General features: G+C 47.8%; 4 protein-coding genes and 1 long non-coding RNA gene across 6 annotated transcripts in view; 3 read left to right on the forward strand and 2 right to left on the reverse strand.

Moving 5' to 3' along the window:
- Positions 1-6566, reverse strand: part of LOC138243066 (uncharacterized) — a 100873-nt gene extending 94307 nt beyond the window's left edge. Inside the window, exon 1 of the mRNA XM_069198569.1 lies at positions 6548-6566. The gene's annotated coding sequence lies outside the window, so the exon portion shown is untranslated. The remainder of the gene's footprint in view (positions 1-6547) is intronic.
- The window catches only part of LOC138243069 (uncharacterized), a 48026-nt gene extending 34102 nt beyond the window's left edge, over positions 1-13924 (reverse strand). The window contains exon 1 of the mRNA XM_069198580.1: positions 13835-13924. The gene's annotated coding sequence lies outside the window, so the exon portion shown is untranslated. The remainder of the gene's footprint in view (positions 1-13834) is intronic.
- On the forward strand, positions 446-2283 carry LOC138243074 (uncharacterized). Its single transcript, XR_011191923.1, has 2 exons — positions 446-729; positions 1815-2283. It is a non-coding gene; the product is annotated as an uncharacterized lncRNA (long non-coding RNA).
- On the forward strand, positions 4589-8296 carry LOC138243375 (uncharacterized). The gene is made up of 5 exons (XM_069198943.1): positions 4589-4628; positions 5625-5987; positions 6571-6699; positions 7501-7550; positions 7809-8296. Exons 1-5 carry the CDS (start codon positions 4589-4591, stop codon positions 7935-7937), a joined length of 711 nt encoding a protein of 236 aa, XP_069055044.1. The 3' UTR covers positions 7938-8296.
- Positions 13925-14159: 235 nt separating the features above from the next.
- Positions 14160-26792, forward strand: LOC138243064 (uncharacterized). Of its 2 annotated transcripts, XM_069198561.1 has the most exons (5): positions 14160-14287; positions 19035-19099; positions 20470-20796; positions 22332-22619; positions 22785-26792. In XM_069198561.1, the coding sequence occupies exons 2-5, from the start codon at positions 19045-19047 to the stop codon at positions 23252-23254; spliced, it is 1140 nt and encodes a 379-aa protein (XP_069054662.1). In that variant the 5' UTR covers positions 14160-14287; positions 19035-19044; the 3' UTR covers positions 23255-26792. The 2 variants fall into 2 exon arrangements, with proteins under 2 accessions (XP_069054662.1, XP_069054663.1); XM_069198562.1 differs by lacking the exons at positions 14160-14287; positions 19035-19099; positions 20470-20796 and adding an exon at positions 21394-21914.
- Positions 26793-27520: the final 728 nt, after the last annotated feature.

Raw genomic sequence — 27520 nt, forward strand, 5'->3', positions numbered from 1 at the left:
GCCTAAACCGTTTCCCAAAAATGATCGGAAAAAACATCGGGTTTCAGCTACGGGACGCATAGTGCATCTTCTACTTTCAGTTAATTTCAGCACATTTACAAACCCGACACAAAATTATTCACGAGAGAGGCAAAGCTTTATAGCTGTAGAACAAACGAGTGTCGGTAAAACACCGTTTTATTATTATTTATTATAATGTGCTCGTGATTAAGCAGGTAATGAATGAGGTGACACTTAATTTTTATCATTTCACAGCCCGAACGGTTTAAAAAAAAACTACTCACTTTTGTATGCGGAGGACTAGACGCTTGGTAACACGGTAACTGAATCCTGGCTATCGAAATTCAAAAACTCGCGGGTGGACCGCACCTGTTCAGTATTCAGCCAATCAGAATCGGAGCCCGGGCCCATGTGACCTCACAGACGCAGCGCCGGGTCTGTTTACTTCCGGAGGGCGCCATGTTGGAAGGGCGCGCCCCTGGCCTTGTGAAGAGACGCGATGAGCACCGGCTAGAGCCGGTTTCTTTCGAGCGGAGAGGGGGATCACAGGGGACCCGCAGAGCACACGCCGTCGGTGTTATTCCTGTGTGAGAGGACGCGGGGTGTAGGAGGTTTCAGGATCTCAAAACGTTTCCCGCCATGTGTGGAAAGGCATTGCACTCATCAGAGGGTTAAAACATTTCCTGGGTACATTTCGGTCTGAATACTGTTGAGTGCAGCCATTCTAAGGTATGCTAAAGATGTGCGATGCCACTCGTTCATATTTAAGTTGAATATATAGACTCTCATGTCGCAGCGAGTTCTTGAAATTGTTTTCCTGCAGTGTTTTCGTGATTTTCACTGTACAGCGTGAAACTTGGAAATATTTACTGTGCTTGTAAATAGAACTGCAACGTTTTAATTTCTATTGTTGAAACTGGAAAACTGATGAAACTGGAAATAATTCTTTGGAAGAGCGCCTTGATATCACAGGGGATGTGGATTAGGAGACTATTGAAAATATTTTTTCCATTTTAAGTCTCCATAGCTACTTGTAATATTTAAATAACACTTAAAAGATTAAAAGTGTTGTAATTTACAAGGCAATCATGAGATTTAGAAAAATGTTACATTAATGTGATTTGATTGTTTGGTTTTACATTGTTGGGTGTGAACTACACTTTACTGAAATGTTCATTCTCATAAATCCATCACCCTTGGGAGAACTACTTTAAAAACAGCTTCTTCAGTAACTAAAATCAGTGCCATCACCAAGGGGTGACAGTGTTTAAAAATGTTTTGGGTGTTGACTTTTGTTTGAGATTAATTCTGATGTAAGAAATGCTGTTGTATGTTGAAGCCGATACACTGTGACACAGCTGGGCGAGCTCCTCCAGTCAGGACAGGAGGCTGTTCTGTACACAGAGGGTGGTGGGGGTGGGGAACAAGCTGCCCAGCCCTGTGGTTGAAGCCAATACCCCGGCTCCTCTCCAGACACAGCTGGGCGAGCTCCTCTAGTCAGGACAGGAGGCCCTTCTGTACACAGAGGGGGGTGGGGGTGGGGAACAAGCTGCCCAGCCCTGTGGTTGAAGCCGATACCCTGGCTTCTCTCCAGACACAGCTGGGTGAGCTCCTCCAGTCAGGACAGGAGGCTCTTCTGTACACAGAGGGTGGTGGGGGTGGGGAACAGGCTGGCCAGCCATGTTGTTGAAGCCGATACCGTGGCTTCTCAAGTTCTTTCAATCAATTAGCTACTTATTACCAAATGGGTTAGATGGCCTCCTCTACTTTGTGACTGTGTGCTAACATGGTGTTCAATATTTACTCTTCATCAGGCTCTGGTGTCCAGGGACAGGCTGGGAGGAGGTGACTGTGGCTGCGCTGACCGCTGAGCTCCTGGCCCAGGAGAGCAGGCCCGTCCAGCAGTGGACAGGAGGAAGACCGCTGAGCTCCTGGCCCAGGAGAGCAGGCCCGTCCAGCAGTGGACAGGAGGAAGACCGCTGAGCTCCTGGCCCAGGAGAGCAGGCCTGTCCAGCAGTGGACAGGAGGAAGACCGCTGAGCTCCTGGCCCAGGAGAGCAGGCCTGTCCAGCAGTGGACAGGAGGAAGACTGTTTGCTGGAGGTGTTGTAGTGCAGGTGAGGAAGGCTGTCAGGGAGAGTCGGTGATTCTCCTCACCCTCTTAGACCAGTATCAGTAAATCTAGAGGTTTGATTCATGATCTGTTCTTTCTTTAGATTTTTGAATGAAGGTGCTTTGTATTTCACGATGCTTTCCATCTCTGAATAAAGTTTTCAGAAAACCTTTCCTGTGTTTGTGGCTGTGCGTTCATGAACTTCTAAAAAAGTTACTCTAGGATTATTGTGTAACTTACCCAAATGCCAAATGGGTCAGTATATCATATCTACTCTGGTAACCTGCTTTATGGTTTTGTCAGTCCCCTGATGCCGAGATCTGGTTGAGGGAGTTAAATGGGCTTAATAAACAGCTCAATCATCTGATGATTATGTTTTGCAATAAAAATAATAAGGTCAGTGATTCAGTATTGAGAATAGACCAACAGATATTTCTTTGTGGTTTTAAATCCCACCCTTGTTCCCACAATACAGTTTAAAGACACATACCCATCAGCATGAGCGAGTCTGATCCTGCTGCCAAAAGCGCTTCTAAAGACTACTGAATACTCAGGCATATCGAAGATTTTGTTTTTGCATTTTTATTGAGTTTGTACTCGTGGTGGATTGAGTTGATCAACTTCAGATCAAAACTAGATTGAGAGTCAATTTTAGCAGTCTACATACGAGATTGGTGCTAATTCAGGTTAAACAGCCTCAGAGGACAAAGGGACAATCTTCCCTCGAGAGACTTTGTGACGAATGTAATTCATACAGACATCAGTGTCGTCGATATTTGAGCCCTCAGCCCTCGTATTAGTGCTGTGTGTGGATCTGAACTCTCAGTATGTTCGGATTTTGCTGGTTGTTTTAGTCTGCTGTGTTCACTACATGTTACACAAACATAATGTGTAAACATGTTATATATACTGAAAGGAATAATCTATTCTAAAGGTTGTATTTTCCTGCCTGGAGACTATGGAGTAACATGCAACATCTTGGCCAGCTGTTTTAGGTGATAAAAGTTCTGCTGCTGTTAAACCGATGTTGTAAAAAGTACAAGCGAGCGAACTCTTCCTGAAAGCGTTTGCTTGCAATGAGACTGTCGAACTTGATCGACTCAGAATGAGCATGTGTCACAGAGCAGGGAAATCCACAAATATCTGCTCTTCTCTAAGAGCACTGAGTCCAGCGAACAGCAGAGGGCGATCTGACACTGTTGCTAATGAAAAGGGGGATTTAAAAAGCAGCACCAGTCTCCTGCTAAAATATTACAGATTCTCATTAGATTCTAGCTCTTGCGGAGGCGATCTTTGTGGGATCTGCAGTAATTCAAAGTATCGTTGCTTATTTAATTCATACACTTTTACTTGATTGAAGTCTCTTAATATAGAATAACTAAAGGTTGCGCTGCAACCAGCGACATCTACTGTCAGCTCCGGGTATCACCGCTCTGGCGTTGGAACCGGTCCTGATGTTTCGACAGGGCCGGGGAGAAAACTGAAGTCATCGACTGTTCCGTCTGCTTCTCCTCCCATCCTCAGCTCTTCCTCGATTATTCCCTGTTCTGTTCTCTCTCTGGTTTCTTCATCTCCCGCACTGGCGTCTGAAAAACATGTGCGTGAACACCGCACTCGATAACGAAAATATAAAACCCATGTAGTAAACGTAATTTTATATAGCGCCTTTAAAAGCAAATATCTCAAAGCGCTTTTTGGGGGGGAAAAATAGTTGAAACAATGACAAAAATAGTAACAAAGAAACAGAAGGGTTTATAACGTCATAGAGGAAGCGATAAGCAGCGAATTAAATAAAAGCCTTTCTAAAGCAGGTTTTGAGTCTGGATGTGAAGAGGTTTAGACCAGGGGACTCTCTGATATTCCTGGAGAAGAGAGTTCCGGAGCTCTGGGGTGCAGCGGGAGAAGACACTGTCACCCCCAGAGTGTAGACGGGCTTGGGGGACAGACAGGAGCCCAGAGTCAGAGGAGTGAAGGCTGTGAGCAGGATGATAGTAACTCTGAGGTGCCCAGCCAGACAGAGCCTTATCGGTGAGCACTTGAAGCCGACGCGAAACTTGCCAGAAAGCCAGTGCAGGGACTCCAGGACAGGAGTAATGTCATCACTTGCACCAGACCTGGACAGGATTCTGGCGGCCAAATTCTCGACACTCCGGACTTTGTTTGAGCTCTGCTCGGAGTAGATTTAGACACCTCCGCAAGGGCGTTTGCAGTAACCATTTCGTGAGAAGACAAATGTGTTGACCAGCTTACAACTGCTTAAAAACCTTTAAACGAACTTTTTCACCTTTGCACTCCTGTAACCCTGGAATTAAAAAAGACCTAAGGGTTGTTGCGACGCAGTTCGGGTCTCAGGGTAGGAACATTTCAGTACATCGGTTTACACGTCATTGGAAACGACTATCTGGGCCCAATGAGAGCGCGGTCTGTACAGTGAGGCGTAGGTTCAGAGACCAGCTCTTCCTCTTTCACCAGACGGAATGGACACCGTGCGGACGACATATAAGCCGCTCTTCCTCTGTGAGTAGAAATATTTGTATAGATTTTGTTGCTTTTATACGGCTCCCACAATGGAGCGGTGGATTAGACAAGCAGACCGTACGTGCAGAAGTGTTTTATAGATGACCACCATATATTATGTTGGGCGGAATGAACGTTTGCGTTGTTGCGGTGTTTTCTCTTCTGAAGGGGTGTATATAAAGGTAATATAGAATATATATTACCTATACACACAAAGGTGTGTACAATATATACAGGCTGTATACACAGTGGAACATAGCTGAGGGTTGTAATGGGGGAAGGAAAAAGTGATATTGAACAAACCAGCAACTGGTCGCCACGAGTCTTTAGGAAGGTTACAAGTGTTAACAGAGCCCGGACAGAGCCGAGACACACAACTGAGCTGAACAACTGAACGATGTTTCGATGATCGAAAAACAAATGACCATTCAGCCTCACATAACTACCTAGAAAACAAATTGATATCTTTATTTTGTTGTTCAGTATGTTCACACAAATTAAAAATAGCCCAGCCGCGATCAAGAATCTGAATGAAAATATTGACAAAGTGGGACGTTGTCACCACCACGTTTTGTATGTCTGTCATATATGAGCACAGCTCTTATTATGTACAGGTGACTTCGAATGGCTTGGGAATCGCCTCAAGATACAGTGTGTTGAATGAGCGTGGCTGGGATCAAAGAATCAATTTTCTCCGGAATATGAATCTGGTCCATAGACTGCAGCGCTCGAGGTCTTGTTATTTATCACTCGATGTGGTTTAACACAGAGAATTGTGTCGCAGGACAACTAGGGTCTCGTCAGCTTCCTCGCGGCGATTTCTACAGCTATATAGTTATATAATAACATGTCATTTCAACCTCTATTTAAAATCCATTTTTTTATGATGGGCAGAGTATCAGAATTCATAAATCCGTCGGCCCTGTTCAGGGTGCAAGGAAAGATCTTGCGTCCCGCCGGGTGTCTGAAAGGACTGTCGTGAGTTTCGTGTCTCAGGTGTCTTCCTGGCGGGGGGACTGTTCGCTGGATCGGCCGCGGTCGTGGAGCTGCGGGTCCGAGCCGGAGACACGGTCACCCTGCCCTGCGGCATCAGGCACCTGAAGGAGACGCTGTGGATGATACAGCGGCCCCTGGAGATGCCGCTCATCGCCGCCGTCGCCCAGGTCAGCGGCTCCCAGATCAACAAGAAGGTGGAAGAGGGGTACCGGTCTCGCCTCTCCCTCGTCCTCGAACCCTCGACCCTCTCCGTCAGCCTGACGCTCGCCAACCTGACGGAGTCCGACCGGGCGCTGTACTACTGCGCCGACAGAGCCGGCGGGCGGCTGCGCTTCGGAAACGGGACGGAGCTCGTCTTCCCCGGTGAGCCCCAGCCACCGCCCGACACCCCGATAACCCCTCACGCACACTAACACGCGAGCAGTTCCAGTCTGTGCACCCGCTCCCCTACACAGCACAGACACCCTGGGGTCCCACTCCTTCACTGTTCAACACTGCAGTCTTGTTCGGTACCGGTTCCGGTGTTGTCATGTTTGTACACGACCCTCCTTCCCCGTGTCTCTCGGTGCCTCATCGTTTCCCTATATAATTAACTGCGGACACAGGTACAAATTTGCCAAATGTTTCTGTGCCCGATCCTACCGTGTTTTATCACAGCCCCGGACGATAAACACTTGCAAGGTGTTCGGGTCATTTTGCCTCCCATAGGATCAAACACACCAAAGCTGTTTTTATATGACCTCGCTGAAAATTTATGACATGATTTCCACCCGCGAATCTTACTGTTTTGAGAAGTTCCGAACAATACTATACTTTGCATTGAGAAACTCATGACCTATATCACAGAAAATGAACATTGTCTGAGCTGTTACTTCAGATAGGCTGTCCAGCAGCAGTGAAGATGTTTTGAATTAGCCTCTCACCTGCTCTATCTGTGGTCCTGTAGAGGAACCTGACCGGACAGTGGTCAGTCCCAGTCCCTGCCTGACGTGCTGGACTCTTCTGCCCTCTGTGAGTGTGGTCTGTGTCATCGTGTCCTCCGTCTGCGTTTTCTCCTGCGTTTCCCTTAGAAGAGGTAAGACTGTCCACACGGCTGTGTTTTATTATGAAAAGTGAGATAGAAATCTTCTGCTTTAGTTAGGAAAACATCAACAGACACTTAAATGCGTGAAAGGCAGATGGAAAAACTCCAAATCTTTCATTGTGTTATTGTTTCAAAAATGTTTTAAGAATATTATAGTGTATAATTCTACTAGACCAGCTTGTCTTGTGTGGCTGTGAGTTTAACTGGACGATAGAACTTCTGTTTTTCAGTGTCTCGAGTATCGGTTTAATTTTAAGTTTCACGCGTTAAACTGGAATGTTTTGCTTCTTATGCTAAAATCTAAATAAACTAAATGAAAACCTGATGTGAATTATCTACGTCTGTTTGCATTGACCTTTATAGCCAGTCCTAGTAGCTTTTTCAGTCCAAAGAAACTTTCTCAGTATTCCAGTTTGTCCCAATCCCAAGAAACACTTATTGTGGAAAAAGTAGAAAACGTCAGAATTAAATATTTAAGATCAACTCCAAGGGGTTTTTAATCTGATCTGCTTGTGTCTTTTAAAAAGACAGGTGAGGAAGATTTAAATTTCTCTTTCACACTTATTTATTTACAATCGACGCTGAAAAGTCATTTTTAAAAGCCATTTTTGCCTACTGCATCAAACTACTGAAAGTGCTGTATATTGTCTTTATATACTCAGATCCAGAGAGTTACATATTCTTCACCCTGATCTGACAGATGAACAAAACCATCTTTTACAGTGATGCTGGGAAGTGGAAAATATTTTGGGGTCACAGTGGAGTATAACTGTGTTTCCTCTTTGAAACCAGGCAGTAGAAGCTCTGAGACTGGAGGACACAGCGAGAGACAGGACAGTCAGGTACCAATCCGATTTTTATTTCAGACAGGACACTGTGTCTCAGATCCATCTAATAATAGTGATGATGGTGTTTGTGACGATGATTAGGGCAGAGAGTGGTTTATTTTTTGTGGGCTGTTAAGAGTTTTTTTTTATGTTGACACTGATAAAAGATTGACAATCTTATCAGCGTGTGTCAGGAGGGTCAGAGATGAAATTAGCAGAGTGTGTGTGTGTGTGTTCAGGCTCGTCCTCACCTCTCTCTCTATGTGTTTGCAGGAGGAGGAGGCAGGACTGCAGTACGCCACTATAGAGATCAGCAGACAAAACACGAAGTACAAGAAGAGAGGTGGCTACAACACACAGCCCACGACATATGCTGAGATCAAGCATGGGAGACGTGTGTGACAGTCAAGTACAGAAGTACACTCACAGAGCACTTAGCAGACTGAAAAACATAATCAGGTTGAGTACTGGGAATCAAAACTGATAAATGCATAACAACCCATAAAAAATTCTTTTATCAAGACTACTGGTCAAGAACTAGTTGAAGTACATTTTTCTCTTTTATCTTCATTTCCTTTATCTCCAGTTCTTTTGTTCAGCTGATTTAATGAGTAGGGACCATCCAACTTCCTCTGAAATGAAATTTAGTCAAATTTGTTTGCTGAAAACTGGAAGGAGTGATCCAGCAATTTCTAAGAACATATTTCTCTGTAAGAATTACTTAAGAGCTGAAGTATCTATGGATTTCACATCAGGATACTTCTGCTTGGCAGCTATCTTGTAAAGTCCTTTGAATCTACATAGATAATAAAGAGATAATGCAAGATACATCTATCCATCTGTTCAGTTGATAAAGAAACAAATGTTGTTTGGTTAAACAAAGGAACCAAACAGCATTTGTTCTTTGTGTCTTGATGCTCGTGTTCATCAATGCTGTGAGCAGATCAAGGGCTCCCTGCATCCTGTGTACAGCAGCCTGCCAGCACCAGCACTAACTTGACCGCAGCTCGATGACCGCAGATGTTTCCATGAGCTCAGCCGCTCTCTATATTTACTCTCTCAGGCCTGTGATAATCACACTGGGCTCGGGAGGACAGGGGGCTGGGGGGGAGGTGGAGAACTTGACAACAGGTTCGCACTGACAGTTTCCTGTCTTGTTTCTGTTGCTGTGTCTCTGCTGGGCCGTGTGCTCGCCAGCGTCTACTTTTTTACTCCTCGGGCTCCCCAAAATGCATCATCAAGCAGAATTAGGAACAGAAAACTGTGTAAAAACGGGAATCACACAGGCCCTGTGTGCCCCTGTTTTTTCAAGACCTCTCTATCCAGAAAAGCGCTATATAAGTGTAAGCAATTATTATTATAATTATTATTATTATCCCACAGACTGTTTCTCAGATATCGGATGCTTTTGGTTCTGCACAGGGGAGCTGCACCTGTTAGACAAGTGGTGCCTTCCTGGACAGAGGACACAACACAGGTCACAAACGAGAGGCCGCAAACGTTGGGTAGTTCGTGGCTAATCAATTCGAAGGTCTCAACTAGAGATTTGAAAATGACAGAGTGAAGATCACATTCTTGAAGGAAGCCAGGGTATCGGCTTCAATAACATGGCTGTGCAGCTTGTTCCACACCCCCGCCACTCTCTGTGTAAAGAACAGTCTTCTGGTCTTTAAATCACCTTTAGAATTATTTAAATCACCTTTTCTGATACCAGCTTAGTGTATTATATCCAAATGAGAATAAATAAAATGAGTATATTTTACTCCACCCTGTTCTGCTAGGTCTAACACTTCACACCGGAAGCTCTGCTTGCTCACACACACTGTTCATCCGGACCGGGTCGGCCTGACGAGATTCAGGCTCAATCTTCAGGCCCAGAGCCAGAGGCCGCTGCCTCCCCCTGCTGGCCGGACGTGGTAGCGCCGCTTCACCGGACTGAAGAAACCGAGAACAGTCAAATTCTGCCTGTAATAATAATAATCCTCACACTTCTATATCGCCTGGCTGGACCCTCCCCTCAGAGCTCTTCCCAGGTCAGGGGGATCCCCTCCAGCCCCCCCAGTGTGCAGCCCCCACCTGGATGATGCTCCAGTCCGCTCAGCACACAGCAGCTCTCAGTGGGGAGGAGAGCAGAGGGATGGAGCCAGTTCAGAGAGGGGGGTGATTAGGAGGCCATGATGGGTCAAGACCAGGGGGGTATTTGACCAGGACACTGGGGTAACACCCCTACTCTTCTCCAGAGACACCCTGGGATTGTTAATGAGCACAGAGAGTCAGGACCTCGGTTTGACGTCTCATCCGAAGGACGGCGCCTTTTTACAGTCCAGTGTCCCCCGTCACTATACTGGGGCATCAGGACCCACACAGACCGCAGGGTGAGAGCGCCCCCTGCTGGCCCCACTCACACCTCCTCCAGCAGCAGCCTCAGCTCTCCTCCCAGGAGTCTCCCCTCCAGGTACTGGCCAGGCTCACACCTGCTGGGCTCCAGTGGGGTTCCCAGCGGTGTGCTACAGGGTGACATGACTGTAGCAGCTGAATCAGTGAATTTAGAAGCTCGATGTCAAATCAAACTTGATAAAACAACCTGCTTGCGATCACTGTCGCCTGCCGTCCGCTACACAGCGAGAATGAAATACATCACAAGAGCGCCCCCTGCTGGATCTAGTGTGTATCACCGCCCCGCTGGACCTTCGCAATGTAAATGATTCCTAATTCAACAGCTTATCTGCGCGAAATCGAGCCTACTTGCATTCTACTGCCCCAGCTTTCTATACGAGCTACAGTGCTGTGCAACCTCATCACTGTCACAAAGCCTCTCCTCACACACTCCTCCCTTAGTGGAGCACTGTAAGAGCGCAAAAGAGTTTCATCTCCCTCCGAAGAAAAGGCTCTTATTTTTAGAAGGCATGAAAGCCATTGTGTCCATCACAGGACACACACACACACTCACACACCCTGGACAGGACACCAGTCCATCACAGGACACACACACAACCTGGACAGGACACCAGTCCCTCACAGGACACACACACACACTCACACACCCTGGACAGGACAGCAGTCCATCACAGGACACACACACACCCTGGACAGGACAGCAGTCCATCACAGGACACACACACACCCTGGACAGGACACCAGTCCATCACAGGACACACACACACCCTGGACAGGACAGCAGTCCATCACAGGACACACACACACACACACACCCTGGACAGGACAGCAGTCCATCACAGGACACACACACACACACACACACACCCTGGACAGGACAGCAGTCCATCACAGGACACACACACACACACACCCTGGACAGGACACCAGTCCATCACAGGACACACACACACTCACACACCCTGGACAGGACACACACACACTCACACACCCTGGACAGGACACCAGTGTAACGAACAGTTCTATCCGGACCCTATGCGGATGACACAGTCCGACGAAGTGGGGGAACACTAGGGAAACGTCATGCAGGAAAACGGGGCTGAAAACAGGGGTGTGTCCAAGGTGCGCTGGTGCACGGGGGAGGTGTGGCCGAGGCGAACAATCCCAAAGAGTAATCCATAGAGTATCCAAAACACGAAGGTAAGTCCAAAACCAGGAGATCCATCAGAACTCGGAATTAAAACCACGAAGGCCGGGTCGGAACCGGCGGACAGGGAACAGGAACGGCAACAGAGGTTAAAACCTTAACGGGACCAGGCGCTTCCTGGTCCCGGACTCGCACGATATGGAAATCAGATGCAGAGCCCGGAAGAGCGTCAGCGCCTGGCTTTTAAGGTGGGCTGGGAATGGGAAACAGGTGCAGAGAATAAAGTCTTTAGTAAAAGGGCTGGAGCACCCTTAAGGAGGGGGGACTATAGTCGTGACAACCAGTCCATCACAGAACACACACACTCACACACCCTGGACAGGACACCAGTCCATCACAGGACACACACACACACTCACACACCCTGGACAGGACACCAGTCCATCACAGGACACACACACACACTCACAACAGGGCCAGTTTTCCCAGAAGCCCATTAACCCACTAGCCTGTCTCTGGACTGTGGAAGGAAACCAGACCAACACAGGAGAACATGCAAACTCCACACAGGCAGCACTCCTGGCCCAGAATTGAAACCTGGGCCCCAGTGCTATTTATAGTGACCCATGGGCATCTGGTTAGATTCCAAATGTCAGAAATAACTTAATGAACACAAACACATGAAAGGTTTTCTGAAAACTTTATTCAGAGTTGGAAAGCATCGTGAAATACAAAGCACCTTCATTCAAAAATCTAAAGAAAGAACAGATCATGAATCAAACCTCTAGATTTACTGATACTGGTCTAAGAGGGTGAGGAGAATCACCGACTCTCCCTGACAGCCTTCCTCACCTGCACTACAACACCTCCAGCCCACAGTCTTCCTCCTGTCCACTGCTGGACAGGCCTGCTCTCCTGGGCCAGGAGCTCAGCGGTCTTCCTCCTGTCCACTGCTGGACAGGCCTGCTCTCCTGGGCCAGGAGCTCAGCGGTCTTCCTCCTGTCCACTGCTGGACAGGCCTGCTCTCCTGGGCCAGGAGCTCAGCGGTCTTCCTCCTGTCCACTGCTGGACAGGCCTGCTCTCCTGGGCCAGGAGCTCAGCAGTCTTCCTCCTGTCCACTGCTGGACAGGCCTCCTCTCCTGGGCCAGGAGCTCAGCGGTCTTCCTCCTGTCCACTGCTGGACAGGCCTGCTCTCCTGGGCCAGGAGCTCAGCGGTCTTCCTCCTGTCCACTGCTGGACAGGCCTGCTCTCCTGGGCCAGGAGCTCAGCGGTCTTCCTCCTGTCCACTGCTGGACAGGCCTCCTCTCCTGGGCCAGGAGCTCAGCGGTCAGCGCAGCCACAGTCACCTCCTCCCAGCCTGTCCCGGGACACCATGACACCTGGAAAACAGAGAAACATTCAGCCTCAGAACAGCTTACACAATTTAATGTGCTTTTTTCTGTAGGGGGAACATACTATTGTACTAACAAGAACAACCACAAACGAGAGGCCATGTGGTTCATGGAGCCTGTTCAGTCGTTAGCAGCTAATTGATTCCAGGAGCTCATCCAGCTGTGTCTGGAGAGAAGCCAGGCTTCCACCACAGGGCTGGGCAGCTTGTTCCACACCCCTGCCACTCTCTGTGTAAAGAGCCTCCTGTCCTGACTGGGATCTCAAACTGGCTTCAGCAGCAGGCCTGGGTGGCGAATTAGCAGTAATATTAAACAAAATTTACACACTTTCTTGCTGCCCATAACATCGTTATTCCATCCAACACCTATGTGGAAACGTATGATTTAAGAACATTTGGTGTTCAGTCCTGCCTGTAGGAGACATGTCTAGATTTATTTATTTTTTTAAAAAAGGTCAGCTGCAATCAACGTTTTATGCTTGCTCATTTTGGTCCTGGTAAGTTCATTAAGATAACTTCTCAATTGTGAAACCAGATATTGAAGATGAAAGGGTGTTAATTTGCGCCTGCCCGAGTTCAGGGTTATGATTGGTTATCGTACCAAAGCCCAGTGCGCACACACACAAATACAGCGCGATTGAGACAGTTAGTGACTATTACATGTAAAAGACTTCTCCCCCTGCTTGTCTAATTGGATTTAGAGCCGAACCGGCAAAAAAAGGAGGATTATCGCGTAGTACAGCAATAGGAAATGGCCGTTCTTCCTACATTTTTTGCTTTCTTGCAATCTTTTCTGTGTTTTTATATCTTGCAAGTGGACACAGAGCCGTGCACTGCTGGACAGGAAGCCGTTTCATTCCAGACGGAACAAAACTGTGCGCCTCTCCTTCAGGCCTGTGCATGTCACGTCACGTCATCCATGTCACTGCCCTGGTGTGTGCCTGACCCTTGTCGAAGGGCTGTAAGAGTCTCTTCCCCGAGCGCGGGCTGACACTGGGGACACCAGGCTACAGCAGCTCTGTAAGCAGAGGTGTGGGGCGCACGACGCCTGTCACGGCTCCTGCTGTTCAAGAATTCAACGGACGTGACGTCACGGACCCTTGACGTAACTGGCGTTAAAACAGCTCAATTCACAACGATACACGTGGTCTGATCTCGTACATAAAAACACGGAGCTCGAAGTTGGCACTTGGGAATCTGGGTCTTACAAGTCAGGAACTGGCAGCCCGTATCACACGGCTAACTCTGTTCAGTTGAGAGCCAGAGACGTGATTATTATGTGCATTTTAAAAAATAAACAAATAAATCCAACTGTAACCTATGAGCCATCGCTAGAATGAAAGTATAAAGGCCACACAGACTTACCCCGGAGTTTGAGCGTGAAGTCCATCAGCAGTGCAGTCTGTCGACCACGATCTGTACTTCCGCTCCCGTCTGTAAGACTTCTGTACAGGTTCGGTGACCTCAGACTACTTAAATCTGGGGGGGGGCGCGGCATGTAATATGTCCCGAATATGTCCCAGAATGCTGCATTCTGATTGGTTAACTCTGGAGTGGTGCGGGGTATGTAAATTATGCTGCATTCTGATTGGTTAACTCTGGAGTGGGGCGGGGTATGTAAATTATGCTGCATTCTGATTGGTTAACTCTGGAGTGGGGGCGGGGTTGTGAACATTGAGCTGCCTTTTCAGTGTGGAGCAGAAAGAGGAGACGGAGTGGACCGGGGTGAGACACTGGAGTGATATAGTGAGAGAACAGCGTCTCCCGACCTGCACATATCTCTGCAAACCCTCCTGAGGTGTCTGTCTGATTTATCAGGTAAGAGCCGTTAACCCGAACTAATACCTTTCTTTTTAAAAGGTCTGTAGTTTTATTTATTTTTTACCGATGTCAGGCTTAAGGTGCATCAGAAGCGCATTCGGGGTCTGTGAGCTGTCAGAGATGAAGTCGGACCCTCGTTTGCTACCGGTGTTGAGTCTCTGGGTGACAACAGCCCGCATGTTGTGAGATAAGTGTGGAATAAGACGTTTGAAACCGGGTGAGACGGCATGTACGAGGGTAGGAGTTAGACCACCGTCCATCTCTGATCAGATCAGGTATTGCTGCAGGTGTAGCCTTAAACTTATACGCTGGTCAAACGTTAGGAGGTCTAATTCTCCCGGGACGGTGACGCCTTTAAAGCGCAGACGACAGCACCGAGCATGTTCGGCGTGTCCTCTCCTTAGAGCCCTGGCCAAACAGTTACAGTTATCATTCAGACTGGACTAAAACCGACACTTCCCCGTCACCGTGGCGGTGCTTGTGATCCTCGAGTTTAACTGACGCCGAAACAGGGCGGAAAAGAAGCCCCATTACTCGGGGGCTGAGTTTCGAAACCTTAACTTGTCGGCAACGAGGCGGAATCTACACGATAGGCCACCTCACACTGTCACGTACACGTCAGCTGTGTCGCTTAAGCCGCTCTTATTGGGCTTTATAGCCGCTCTTATTGAGCTTTACAGTGATAGAGGTGGGAAGACACCCCCCCCCGGGTGCTGGACTTGTCGCCATCTTGAACTGTCTGAATAGCAGCAGAGACACGTAGGAGTAAACAGCTCATCCCAGCTACAATACATGTATAAGGGGGAGCTAAACATCAGTACTTACTGCTAGTCGTTAGTGTAAGACTTATAGTTGATATCTGAGCCTCAATATAAAGTTAAAATATCGACAAAGCAATGTAGGAAATGCGCACACAGGAAAAAACATCCTTTCTGACATCTCAAGTCAGTTTCGATCAAGGTAGAGCATTTTCAGAGAGCAATTACGTTGTGTTTATGTAGAATAAATCATTAGATTTATGAGCAATCTCATTTCTTACTTGTTCAACCAGCGATTTCAAAAGATCGCCCCGGAGACGGCACTCGGTGATCGATAATAACAGTTGTAGGACAAGAAACAAGAGAGTAAACTTAAGCTTTTTAAGGCTAAAACTAAAATTCAGTGTACAGATGAAGGCAAATTAAATCTTGGGGCGTTGAAGTGCTAGAGGTGTAAATAACCGTTAAAATACAAAGATGCACACGAGCAGAAAGCTTTAGAAGTGGAACAGGTTTTACTTTGAAATAAGCAAACGGAAAAAAACCGTACAGGCTGTAACTCCTTGAACATTGTAACTCTCAAGTCCTCGCACGGACAAACCTTACTGCAGTTTTATGTAGCACCTTTTAAAATAGCTTCTCAAAGCATTCCGCACTAAGAAAAGATTAAAGGTTGGAGGTAAAGTTAACGCAATTAAAGACGGGGTTTAGGATGAAGTGGAAGATGCGAGGAGCCAAGACCAACTTAATAAAGGCACAAGCAAAGGTTTATTCCAGGCTGAAAAGAGGGAAAGACAACGTTTCGGCTGTGGAGCCCTTTTGACACGAAACGTTGTCCCAGTTCTCTTGTCAGGACGGGGAAACAACCTGTAATCAAAATGACGGCGGGGAGTCGAGTCATGGCGACCGACAGAGCTCAAAACAAGAATAAAAACCGCCACCACCCCGCTGCTCAGCCAATGAGCGCTCAAAGGTGCCACCACGTGGTCCTGATGCGTAACGGTTGCCATAGCTCCTGTTTTTCCGAGAAGTCGATAGATGTGACGTAACCATTTATTTTTACATTTAATATGTTTACAACGACACATTAAAAAAAATTATTAAACATATAGGATTTATAAATACAAATAAAACAAGAGGATCAGAATCATGTATTTACAACGATACATGTAGTCTGATCCCGTACCTAAAAACACGGAGCTCGAAGTTGGCACTTGTGAATCTAGGTCTTATAAGTCAGGAACTGGCACCCCGTATCAAATTCTAACTCTGAAATTTTCAGTTTTAGCTTAAAATAAAAACCGACTGCTGCGGTTTTGAGAGCAAGAGACGTGATTATTATGTGCATATTCAAAAAATCCAACTTTAACCGATGAGCCATCGCTAGATCACGATCTGTACTTCCCCTTCCGTCTGTAAGAATTCCCTACAGGCTGGTGAACTCTGGAGTGGGCGGGGTATGTAAATTATGCTGCATTCTGATTGGTTAACTCTGGAGTGGCGGGGTATGTAAATTATGCTGCATTCTGATTGGTTAACTCTGGAGTGGGCGGGGTTGTGAACATTGAGCCTCTGCCTTTTCAGTGTGGAGCAGAAAGAGGAGACAGAGTGGACCAGGGTGAGAAACTGGAGTGATATAGTGATCTCCTGTCCCAGCCTGAGGAACAGACAGTGAGCCTGTCTCTCAATAATAATAATACAGTGTGTGATCTCCTGTCCCAGCCTGAGGAACAGACAGTGAGCCCGTCTCTCAATAATAATAATACAGTGTGTGATCTCCTGTCCCAGCCTGAGGAACAGACAGTGAGCCTGTCTCTCAATAATAATAATACAGTGTGTGATCTCCTGTCCCAGCCTGAGGACCAGACAGTGAGCCTGTCTCTCAATAATAATAATACAGTGTGTGATCTCCTGTCCCAGCCTGAGGAACAGACAGTGAGCCTGTCTCTCAATAATAATAATACAGTGTGTGATCTCCTGTCCCAGCCTGAGGAACAGACAGTGAGCCTGTCTCTCAATAATAATAATACAGTGTGTGATCTCCTGTCCCAGCCTGAGGAACAGACAGTGAGCCTGTCTCTCAATAATAATAATACAGTGTGTGATCTCCTGTCCCAGCCTGAGGAACAGACAGTGAGCCTGTCTCTCAATAATAATAATACAGTGTGTGATCTCCTGTCCCAGCCTGAGGAACAGACAGTGAGCTCGTCTCTCAATAATAATAATACAGTGTGTGATCTCCTGTCCCAGCCTGAGGAACAGACAGTGAGCCCGTCTCTCAATAATAATAATACAGTGTGTGATCTCCTGTCCCAGCCTGAGGAACAGACAGTGAGCCCGTCTCTCAATAATAATAATACAGTGTGTGATCTCCTGTCCCAGCCTGAGGAACAGACAGTGAGCCTGTCTCTCAATAATAATAATACAGTGTGTGATCTCCTGTCCCAGCCTGAGGAACAGTGAGGCTGTCTCTCAATAATAATAATACAGTGTGTGATCTCCTGTCCCAGCCTGAGGAACAGACAGTGAGCCTGTCTCTCAGTAATAATAATACAGTGTGTGATCTCCTGTCCCAGCCTGAGGAACAGACAGTGAGCCTGTCTCTCAATAATAATAATACAGTGTGTGATCTCCTGTCCCAGCCTGAGGAACAGACAGTGAGCCTGTCTCTCAATAATAATAATACAGTGTGTGATCTCCTGTCCCAGCCTGAGGAACAGACAGTGAGCCTGTCTCTCAATAATAATAATACAGTGTGTGATCTCCTGTCCCAGCCTGAGGAACAGACAGTGAGCCTGTCTCTCAGTAATAATAATACAGTGTGTGATCTCCTGTCCCAGCCTGAGGAACAGACAGTGAGCCTGTCTCTCAATAATAATAATACAGTGTGTGATCTCCTGTCCCAGCCTGAGGAACAGACAGTGAGTCTCTCAATAATAATAATACAGTGTGTGATCTCCTGTCCCAGCCTGAGGAACAGACAGTGAGCCTGTCTCTCAATAATAATAATACAGTGTGTGATCTCCTGTCCCAGCCTGAGGAACAGACAGTGAGCCTGTCTCTCAATAATAATAATACAGTGTGTGATCTCCTGTCCCAGCCTGAGGAACAGACAGTGAGCTCGTCTCTCAATAATAATAATACAGTGTGTGATCTCCTGTCCCAGCCTGAGGAACAGACAGTGAGCCCGTCTCTCAATAATAATAATACAGTGTGTGATCTCCTGTCCCAGCCTGAGGAACAGACAGTGAGCCCGTCTCTCAATAATAATAATACAGTGTGTGATCTCCTGTCCCAGCCTGAGGAACAGACAGTGAGCCTGTCTCTCAATAATAATAATACAGTGTGTGATCTCCTGTCCCAGCCTGAGGAACAGTGAGGCTGTCTCTCAATAATAATAATACAGTGTGTGATCTCCTGTCCCAGCCTGAGGAACAGACAGTGAGCCTGTCTCTCAGTAATAATAATACAGTGTGTGATCTCCTGTCCCAGCCTGAGGAACAGACAGTGAGCCTGTCTCTCAATAATAATAATACAGTGTGTGATCTCCTGTCCCAGCCTGAGGAACAGACAGTGAGCCTGTCTCTCAATAATAATAATACAGTGTGTGATCTCCTGTCCCAGCCTGAGGAACAGACAGTGAGCCTGTCTCTCAATAATAATAATACAGTGTGTGATCTCCTGTCCCAGCCTGAGGAACAGACAGTGAGCCTGTCTCTCAGTAATAATAATACAGTGTGTGATCTCCTGTCCCAGCCTGAGGAACAGACAGTGAGCCTGTCTCTCAGTAATAATAATACAGTGTGTGATCTTCTAAATATTTTATTCTTTAAAATATTCAGACATACACAGTCACCTGAGTGGCAGGTTAACAGTGTTATGGTCACCTTGAATATGTATCTGATAGCAGAGATACTCTCTGGAATGCTGAATTAAGTTTGGTTGGGTATAGAGATGTTTAATAATGATTTGTATTTTTTTTGCAGATCTCTGATCATGGAGCTGATGACACTCTTGGTTTTGGTTGCTGGGTTTTGCAATGTTGTTGGAGGTAGGGGCGTGAGAATCACTAATGTACAACATGGTATTGGTATTCTACCAAGAGGAGTAAATCATATCAGTTATAACTCTTACATGGGTAGGATTTCTGCTATCTCACATAGATAGTGTGGTGAAACAGTACGCCTCTTTGAGATATTTAGGAGTATTTGGCTAATAGTAGATACACACGGAGTTTCTACTTTATGGTTTTAAAAGAATTAGCCATCATTAAAGATCTTTGTGTGAGGAAGTAAGCTCACCCCTTGATTCTGTAACTTGTCAACCCTTTAGAAGCAGAAACTACACACAGTGTTAGCATGTCTCTCTCTCCAGTGTGTGTCTGTCAGGGGGTGTCTAGTTGTGTCACTGTGTCTCTCTCTCTGTCCAGTGTGTGTCTGTCAGGGGGTGTCCAGTTGTCTCTGTGTCTCTCTCTCTCTCCAGGGGGTGTCCAGTTGTCTCTGTGTCTCTCTCTCTCTCCAGGGGGTGTCCAGTTGTCTCTGTGTCTCTCTCTCTCTCCAGGGGGTGTCCAGTTGTCTCTGTCTCTCTCTCTCTCTCTCTCCAGGGGGTGTCCAGTTGTCTCTGTCTCTCTCTCTCTCTCTCTCCAGGGGGTGTCCAGTTGTCTCTGTCTCTCTCTCTCTCTCTCTCTCCAGGGGGTGTCCAGTTGTCTCTGTCTCTCTCTCTCTCTCTCTCTCCAGGGGGTGTCCAGTTGTCTCTGTCTCTCTCTCTCTCTCTCTCTCCAGGGGGTGTCCAGTTGTCTCTGTCTCTCTCTCTCTCTCTCTCTCCAGGGGGTGTCCAGTTGTCTCTGTCTCTCTCTCTCTCTCTCTCCAGGGGGTGTCCAGTTGTCTCTGTCTCTCTCTCTCTCTCTCTCCAGGGGGTGTCCAGTTGTCTCTGTCTCTCTCTCTCTCTCTCTCTCCAGGGGGTGTCCAGTTGTCTCTGTCTCTCTCTCTCTCTCTCTCTCAGGGGGTGTCCAGTTGTCTCTGTCTCTCTCTCTCTCTCTCTCTCCAGGGGGTGTCCAGTTGTCTCTGTCTCTCTCTCTCTCTCTCTCTCTCCAGGGGGTGTCCAGTTGTCTCTGTCTCTCTCTCTCTCTCTCTCTCTCCAGGGGGTGTCCAGTTGTCTCTGTCTCTCTCTCTCTCTCTCTCTCCAGGGGGTGTCCAGTTGTCTCTGTCTCTCTCTCTCTCTCTCTCCAGGGGGTGTCCAGTTGTCTCTGTCTCTCTCTCTCTCTCTCTCTCTCCAGGGGGTGTCCAGTTGTCTCTGTCTCTCTCTCTCTCTCTCTCTCCAGGGGGTGTCCAGTTGTCTCTGTCTCTCTCTCTCTCTCTCTCTCTCTCTCCAGGGGGTGTCCAGTTGTCTCTGTGTCTCTCAGTATCTGCTGTGTCTCCTCAGATCCTGTCTCAGTGTCGGTGAAATTTGGAGGCTCTGTCAGGTTGCCCTGTAAGATAGATACCACTGCAGTCCCCTCTGGAGAGCAGCATGGCGTCAGGTGGCAGACAGATGATGTAGATTTTGTGTTTGAGTTCTTCAATGGATTGGTCATCCCTGGCCCCGGGTTCGAGACCACAGCTGAAGTCTCCAGAGAGAAGGTCGGACAGGGTGACCTCTCGCTGACTCTGCACAGCGTGACATTCGCTCAAGAGAAAAACTACGAGTGCAATTACATCGATCGGGACAGAAACATGGAATTCCTGGGGAATGTGCGCCTGTCTGTGAGAGGTAAGTAGCTGCTTGGTTCAAGAAGCTCACGCAGCTGTGTCTGGAGAGAAGCCAGGGTATTGGCTTCAACAACATCACCAGGCAGCTTGTTCCCCACCCCCACCACCCTCTGTGTACAGAAGAGCCTCCTGTCCTGACTGGAGGAGCTCACCCAGCTGTGTCTGAAGAGAAGCCAGGGTATCGGGTTCAACCACAGGGCTGGGCAGCTTGTTCCCCACCCCCACCCCCCTCTGTGTACAGAAGAGCCTCCTGTCCTGACTGGAGGAGCTCACCCAGCTGTGTCTGGAGAGAAGCCAGGGTATCGGCTTCAACCACAGGGCTGGGCAGCTTGTTCCCCACCCCCACCCCCCTCTGTGTACAGAAGAGCCTCCTGTCCTGACTGGAGGAGCTCATCCAGCTGTGTCTGGAGAGAAGCCAGGGTATCGGCTTCAACAACATCACCAGGCAGCTTGTTCCCCACCCCCACCCCCCTCTGTGTACAGAAGAGCCTCCTGTCCTGACTGGAGGAGCTCATCCAGCTGTGTCTGGAGAGAAGCCAGGGTATCGGCTTCAACAACATCACCAGGCAGCTTGTTCCCCACCCCCACCTCCCTCTGTGTACAGAATGAGGGCTTAAATTAATCTGGTTAAGAGTAAGTGGGGGGGGTGAAGGGATTAATCTGACATTGTGAACTGTGGGGTTTGTTACAGAGCTGCACTGTGAGTCTGGGGCTCGACCCAGATGGGGTTGTTGTCATGTGACCTACAGTAGTGCTGCACAGGAGAGGGTGATGGGACAAGACGTGCCCTGACTCTTCTCACTCTTGGGAGTTTTTCCTTTCTGTGTGCAGGTCACAAGATGAATGTTACTGTTTCCTGTGGGCGTCCTCTGAAGATCCGTCTCTACACCAGAGAGACTGTGAAGGTTCAGTTTACTCCTGAGGGCTCTGGAGACTCTGTGCTGGTGTGTGCTGTAGGGAACAGCACAGTGATCCCAGACCAGCACTACAAACCCAGAGTCTCCCTCCAGGACGAGACTCTCCAGCTGTCTGGAGTCTCCTTCAGTGATCAGGGCTCTTACACAGTACTGGACCTCAGGGCCGACAGGATCATCAGCACTGTGAGAGTCCGTGTGGAAGGTAGGACAGGAGACAGAGCACATTCATGTATAAGATCAGATCACTTTATCGGCCCTATATGATGTCTTGCATGAGGAATGTGTCTTTTCGCAGACCCCAGCTGGCTCTCCATGAGACACACAGACAGGGAGAGAAGCTGGGGGTCAGAGCGCAGGGTCAGCCGTTTATACAGCACCCCTGGAGCAGTGGGGGTGAAGGGCCTTGCTCAGGGGCCCAGCGGAGTAGGATTCCTCTGCCGGCCGTGGGATTTGAACCAGCAAACCCTTCCAGCCACAGGCGCAGATCCTGAGCCACAGAGCCACCACTCTGCCCCATCTTCTGCAGAAGAGTCTGTGACCGAGCACGTGTTAATGGCGTCTTGTTTTGTATTTCTTCAGGTGTCTGTAGTTTAACCTGCCTGTCCTGTTCCTCTTGCAGGTCATGAAGAGAATGTCACTGTCACTAATGGACACCCTCTGAACATCCGTCTCTACACCAGAGGGTCTGTGAATGTTCAGTTTACTCCTGAGGGCTCTGGAGTCTCTGTGCTGGTGTGTGCTGTAGAGAAGAGCAAAGTGACCCCAAATCAGCTCTACAAACCCAGAGTCTCCCTCCAGGACAAGACTCTCCAGCTGTCTGGAGTCTCCTTCAGTGATCAGGGCTCTTACACAGTACTGGACCTCAGGGCCGACAGGATCATCAGCACTGTGAGAGTCCGTGTGGAAGGTAGGACAGGAGACAGAGCACATTCATTTGCTGTAGAATAGGCTGTGACAGAGCATGTGTTAACGCCGTCCTGTTTCTGAGTTACTCAGCTGTCTGTAGTTAAACATGCTCGTCCTGGTCCTGAAATCTGTCGGTTGTTAAGCTGGTTTATTGGATGTTTTCCAGACTCTGACTCCACTTGGCTGGTTCCTGTGATTGTCGGTATCGTGATCCTGGCTGTGCTCGTGGCTGCTGGGGTTATATCTGTGCTGGTCAGAGACCTGCGGTCAGGTCAGCGTCTCTCAGCCTCCTTCGTTAAGGGCTCCAGCAGAGCAGGGCCATCGCCTCGGAGTTCCCCATGGTTTGATGTGGGGCTGCTGGGAAAGAGAGCTGCTGGAAATCACAGAACTAGATCAAAGGAGGATTACAGCCGAGGTCCCATCTGCTTAATTAAAGAACCCAGAGACATAAATTTTAGGAGCAGGTGTGTGGAGTCCTACTTTCCCAGACTCCCGGCTTTATCTGAGTTTGAACTGTCCCCTCATACACATGAAACACCCCGGGATTGTTTGGAAAGAAAAGGGCCAAATGAAGGCAAAGCAGAATCAATAATCAATTCATGCCAACAGTGTTCTTTCAATTCTTATGAGTATTGATTTAGAAACAGCTTAGCAGTATTCATAGTCAGTGTCCTGACCTCATTCCTGGCCGGATCAGAGCTTGAACAGTCTGAGATTTTCGGGTGAACAGTGCCCTCCTATGTGTGAAGCACCTTCGGGTCCTTCAGGAAGAACGATAATGCAGTATTGATAGCTTATTGTTTTTCCTGTACGTATCCAGTAGGAGGTGCTTGAGGAACATCCCTTCAGGCTGGGGGTGTGTTATGTATCCTGCTCAGTGTTCTGGTCCACAGCTCCCTGTGTTAACAGCAGCTGCTCGGCACTGTCTCCAGACTGATCCGCGGTGCTGAGGGACGACCCCAGCAGGAGTCTGTGATGGTCTACAGGGTGTGCCGTTCACTGACACAGTACGACACTCTGCCCCCTGACAAGTCTGACTCCACAGCGACGGTCTTCTGCTCTCCTCCCTCGAATCCTCGTTCTCCTGACTTCCTCAGATCCACCGGTCTGTCAGGCTCAATACCTCCCCCAGTTCCCTGCAGCGCTGATCTTGATCTGGGATGGTGCATTTTACTGACCGTGTCTAGACACTGGAGTATCGGCTCCGCTGTTTTTCAGGAAAGCGTGAGGTACCAGAAGCCTAGATGCCTCTGTGTCCTGTGGGATTTTGGGATTACAGCACTGGAAAAGTTGGAGAGAGAGGGAGCAGAAGACTGTGAGAGGGAACAGGAGTTAGACCGTTCTCCTGCTCTTTCTGGGAACAGAGCTGAAACCAGAGTTTTGTCGGGTTTAGACAATTCCTTGGAAGTTTATTTTTTTATACAGATGTGTAGCACTCAGCACTGAATTACTTTTAAAAACTGATCCAGCACCTCTAGATACTGGAAGCATCACACACTCCAGGCTGGATTATGCACTGATGAGAGATGTTTGTCTCTTTAAATGATGGATTAGTTTGTGCACAGGTTAGTCAGTCTTTTACAGAGTATTAGAGAAATCTGGACCCCTAGGAGTTATTTTTATATTGCTCAAAGAGCTTTAAAGCACTTTACATATAGAAGTGATTCTGGATACAAAAATCTCAAATGTAAAAAAATACTACAGATTTAAGAGATGGATAAATTAATTTAGAGTTTTAATAGAAAATATTTTATGCAAAAAACAATTTATGCATTACCTATTTGAATAAAAAGGATTCTGAATGCAGGTTTTCTGAATAATAAGGGTCACTGCACAAAGAACCTGCACAGTTTTCTGAAAACATGCAGGACTAGAAAAATATTTGTTTTACTGAAGTAAAACGGAAGACAATAAAAATATTAAACTATATTTGGAAGTAACTAGATTTAGGAACTGCAATTGAAGGTGATTTTCTACCGGAAGGAAGTAGGGAGTTCATAATCGCAGGGAATTATATTTTTTTGTAATTAAGTAATTAAGTTTTATCTTATGACTGCATGAAAGACCAGCATTTGCAAAAACTTGGTACGTCTTGAAAGCTGATCAGGGGTTCGAATGGCGGTTCAGTAGTTAAGGGCCTGTCCTGTTAATTCAGTTCAGGAAATCTGATTCTCTTGCTGCCAGGTACCAGCACTTCATTATAACACTGCCAAAAGATTAGATGCCAAGATGTGATTTCCCCTGTAGTGTGATGAAAAACATTACCATTTAATATTTTTTTATATATATATTTTTTGTTTTTGTGCCATATGTTTAAAATGTAAGATGTCTTTTGATATTTTCATTATTTTAGGACAATAGAAAATGATTTGGGGATGTCCTGTCCACACCGATTTTAAGCTGTATTCTATTACCAACTGGAGGCTGTTGCAGCGATGCCTGCACAGGGGTGATGTGCGTTCTGTTGTGTCGCAGTGAGAACAAACTGAGCTCAGCCAAAGCTGTGTGTGTACGCCCAGCAACTGAAGCAGTTTTTACTCCTGCACTATCAAACTATTAAACTCCCAGCCTCTCTCACCTCTGATCTGAACCTCACCCTGCCTTCTCTCTTACCACAAACTCACACACATTGAAATCTACTTCTACCTTACATGTCAAAAAGCTCACTCCACATCATTTCTATCCTTTATTTCATTCTGTTGATGTGTTGCACACTGCCTAATGTCTCTGTCTTTGTTTTATTTTATTATACAATTGTATTGTTGTTTTTTTTTGTACTACTTATCGACTGAGAGCTAGCTAAATAGCATTTCGTTAGACCATAGACCTGTATATGAGTATAATGACAATGAACTTAAACAATACATTCAGCTCGGATGACAGATTAATTGAAATTGTATTACATTTAGTCTGCTGTTGTGCAAACTGAGGAAAATGTTCACTGGTTGTAATGAAGGGAAGAACAGACCTAGATGAAGTAAAAGTGTTCTTGGAAAAACTATTTCCTAGAGCTACAGGGCTACTCGTGCACTGAACTGTGTGAGGTTTTCAGTGTTCATAGTTGTGCTGAGGGAGCTGTCAGATCCATGTGGGGTTTAAAACCTGGTTTCAGCTCTGCTGTCATGGAGTCGGGCACTTCTTTGTTTTTTATTAATATTATAGTTGTAAGTTGCTACTGTTCCAAAGACATTGACCAAAGGGATGCTGAACTGTGATTGTAGGTTTCCGATCTGTGAAGGTTTAGTTTTCAATTTGATAGAGATTGCAGGTTGGGTGTTTGTCTTGGTGTGTATATATATGTATGTCATTTCCTGCAGCTGGATAGCGAGTCAGAAGCTATTGTCTGGAGGGGTGGGGGTGAGGAACAAGCTGCCCAGCCCTGTGGTTGAAGCCGATACCCCGTCTTCTCTCCAGACACAGCTGGGTGAGCTCCTCCAGTCAGGACAGGAGGCTCTTCTGTACACAGAGGGGGGTGGGGAACAAGCTGCCCAGCCCTGTGGTTGAAGCCGATACCCCGTCTTCTCTCCAGACAAAGCTGGGTGAGCTCCTCCAGTCAGGACAGGAGGCTCTTCTGTACACAGAGGGGGGTGGGGGTGGGGAACAAGCTGCCCAGCCCTGTGGTTGAAGCCGATACCCTGGCTTCTCTCCAGACACAGCTGGGTGAGCTCCTCCAGTCAGGACAGGATGCTCTGCTGTACACAGAGAGTGGTGGGGGTGGGGAACAAGCTGCCCAGCCCTGTTGATGAAGCAGATCCTTGCCAAAGAGGCCAAGACATCAATGAGCCATTAACTACCAGCATCCTCTTGTTGGTGTTCTTTTATTCCTCAAGCGCTGTCTTTGTGCACTGGCAGTGTTTACAAGTGCCCGAGATGATAAAAAATGTTGCTTTAATATGGAGACTTGATCAAATTCAGATTCAGAGCAGAAGGAGATGGAATGAGCCAAGTTGTAAATGTTTATCACACAGCAGACACTTACAATATGTTCCAGAATATGCAACACTGCTGCTGTGATATTCCAGATACCTTTTCGCCAAACCTGAGACGGGGGAGGACACCTGGAACAGTCTTCGTTCAGAATCTTTTAACTTTTATCACTTATTGATGCCGGTTCTGTTTGGACCTTGTACAGTATTTTTTTATTTTTCAATAAATGAAAAAAGACATGACACAACAGGCTTGTTTGTCCTTTGTCTCCGGAAGGCGTTCTTATTTCGGAAGCTCCCAGTCCCAGTTTTCCGGTCTCTCTGGGTGGGAGCCCGAGAGCTGCCGTCCCTGGTCCCCGAGCCGAGAAGAGTCGGTCCCCTGGGAGACCTGGGCCTGGGAGCCCGCTCTGTACTCGAACCCCGGCCCCCAGGGGCCAGACGCGCTCTCCCTGAGATCTCGGTGGTCTTGACCTCCGTGAGGAGAGTGGGAGTCGTCCGCTCGTCCAGACTCCCGGTCCTGCTGCTCGGAGCCCAGCGGCGCTGTCCTCTCGTCCAGACTCCCGGTCCTGCTGCTCGGAGCCCAGCGGCGCTGTCCTCTCGTCCAGACTCCCGGTCCTGCTGCTCGGAGCCCAGCGGCGCTGTCCTCTCGTCCAGACTCCCGGTCCTGCTGCTCGGAGCCCGGCGGCGCTGTCCTCTCGTCCAGACTCCCGGTCCTGCTGCTCGGAGCCCGGCGGCGCTGTCCTCTCGTCCAGACTCCCGGTCCTGCTGCTCGGAGCCCAGCGGCGCCCTGCAGACTCGCGCTGCAGAAGGAGACAGAGTCCAGGGGAAACGAGACTGACGGGGGGCTGTGGCGTCTCTCCACGTCTCCTGACGGCCGTCCAGCCTGCAGAACCGCACACGCAGGGCGCCCAGTTCCTGTCCGAGGGGAACTGGTCCTCCATAATCCCCCAGGGAAGGCAGGTGTGATGCTGACACC

The sequence above is a fragment of the Lepisosteus oculatus genome, chromosome 14 (genome assembly GCF_040954835.1).
Source record: "Lepisosteus oculatus isolate fLepOcu1 chromosome 14, fLepOcu1.hap2, whole genome shotgun sequence".
Taxonomy (NCBI): Eukaryota; Metazoa; Chordata; class Actinopteri; order Semionotiformes; family Lepisosteidae; genus Lepisosteus; species Lepisosteus oculatus.

Coding starts and splice junctions, on each gene's coding strand:
- LOC138243375 (XM_069198943.1), top strand. CDS start 4,589: ATGGACACCGTGCGGACGACATATAAGCCGCTCTTCCTCT. Junction 4,629..5,624: donor ATATAAGCCGCTCTTCCTCT/GTGAGTAGAAAT, acceptor TTCGTGTCTCAG/GTGTCTTCCTGGCGGGGGGA. Junction 7,551..7,808: donor GCGAGAGACAGGACAGTCAG/GTACCAATCCGA, acceptor ATGTGTTTGCAG/GAGGAGGAGGCAGGACTGCA.
- LOC138243064 (XM_069198561.1), top strand. CDS start 19,045: ATGGAGCTGATGACACTCTTGGTTTTGGTTGCTGGGTTTTGCAATGTT. Junction 20,797..22,331: donor TGTGCGCCTGTCTGTGAGAG/GTAAGTAGCTGC, acceptor TTCCTCTTGCAG/GTCATGAAGAGAATGTCACT. Junction 22,620..22,784: donor TGTGAGAGTCCGTGTGGAAG/GTAGGACAGGAG, acceptor GATGTTTTCCAG/ACTCTGACTCCACTTGGCTG.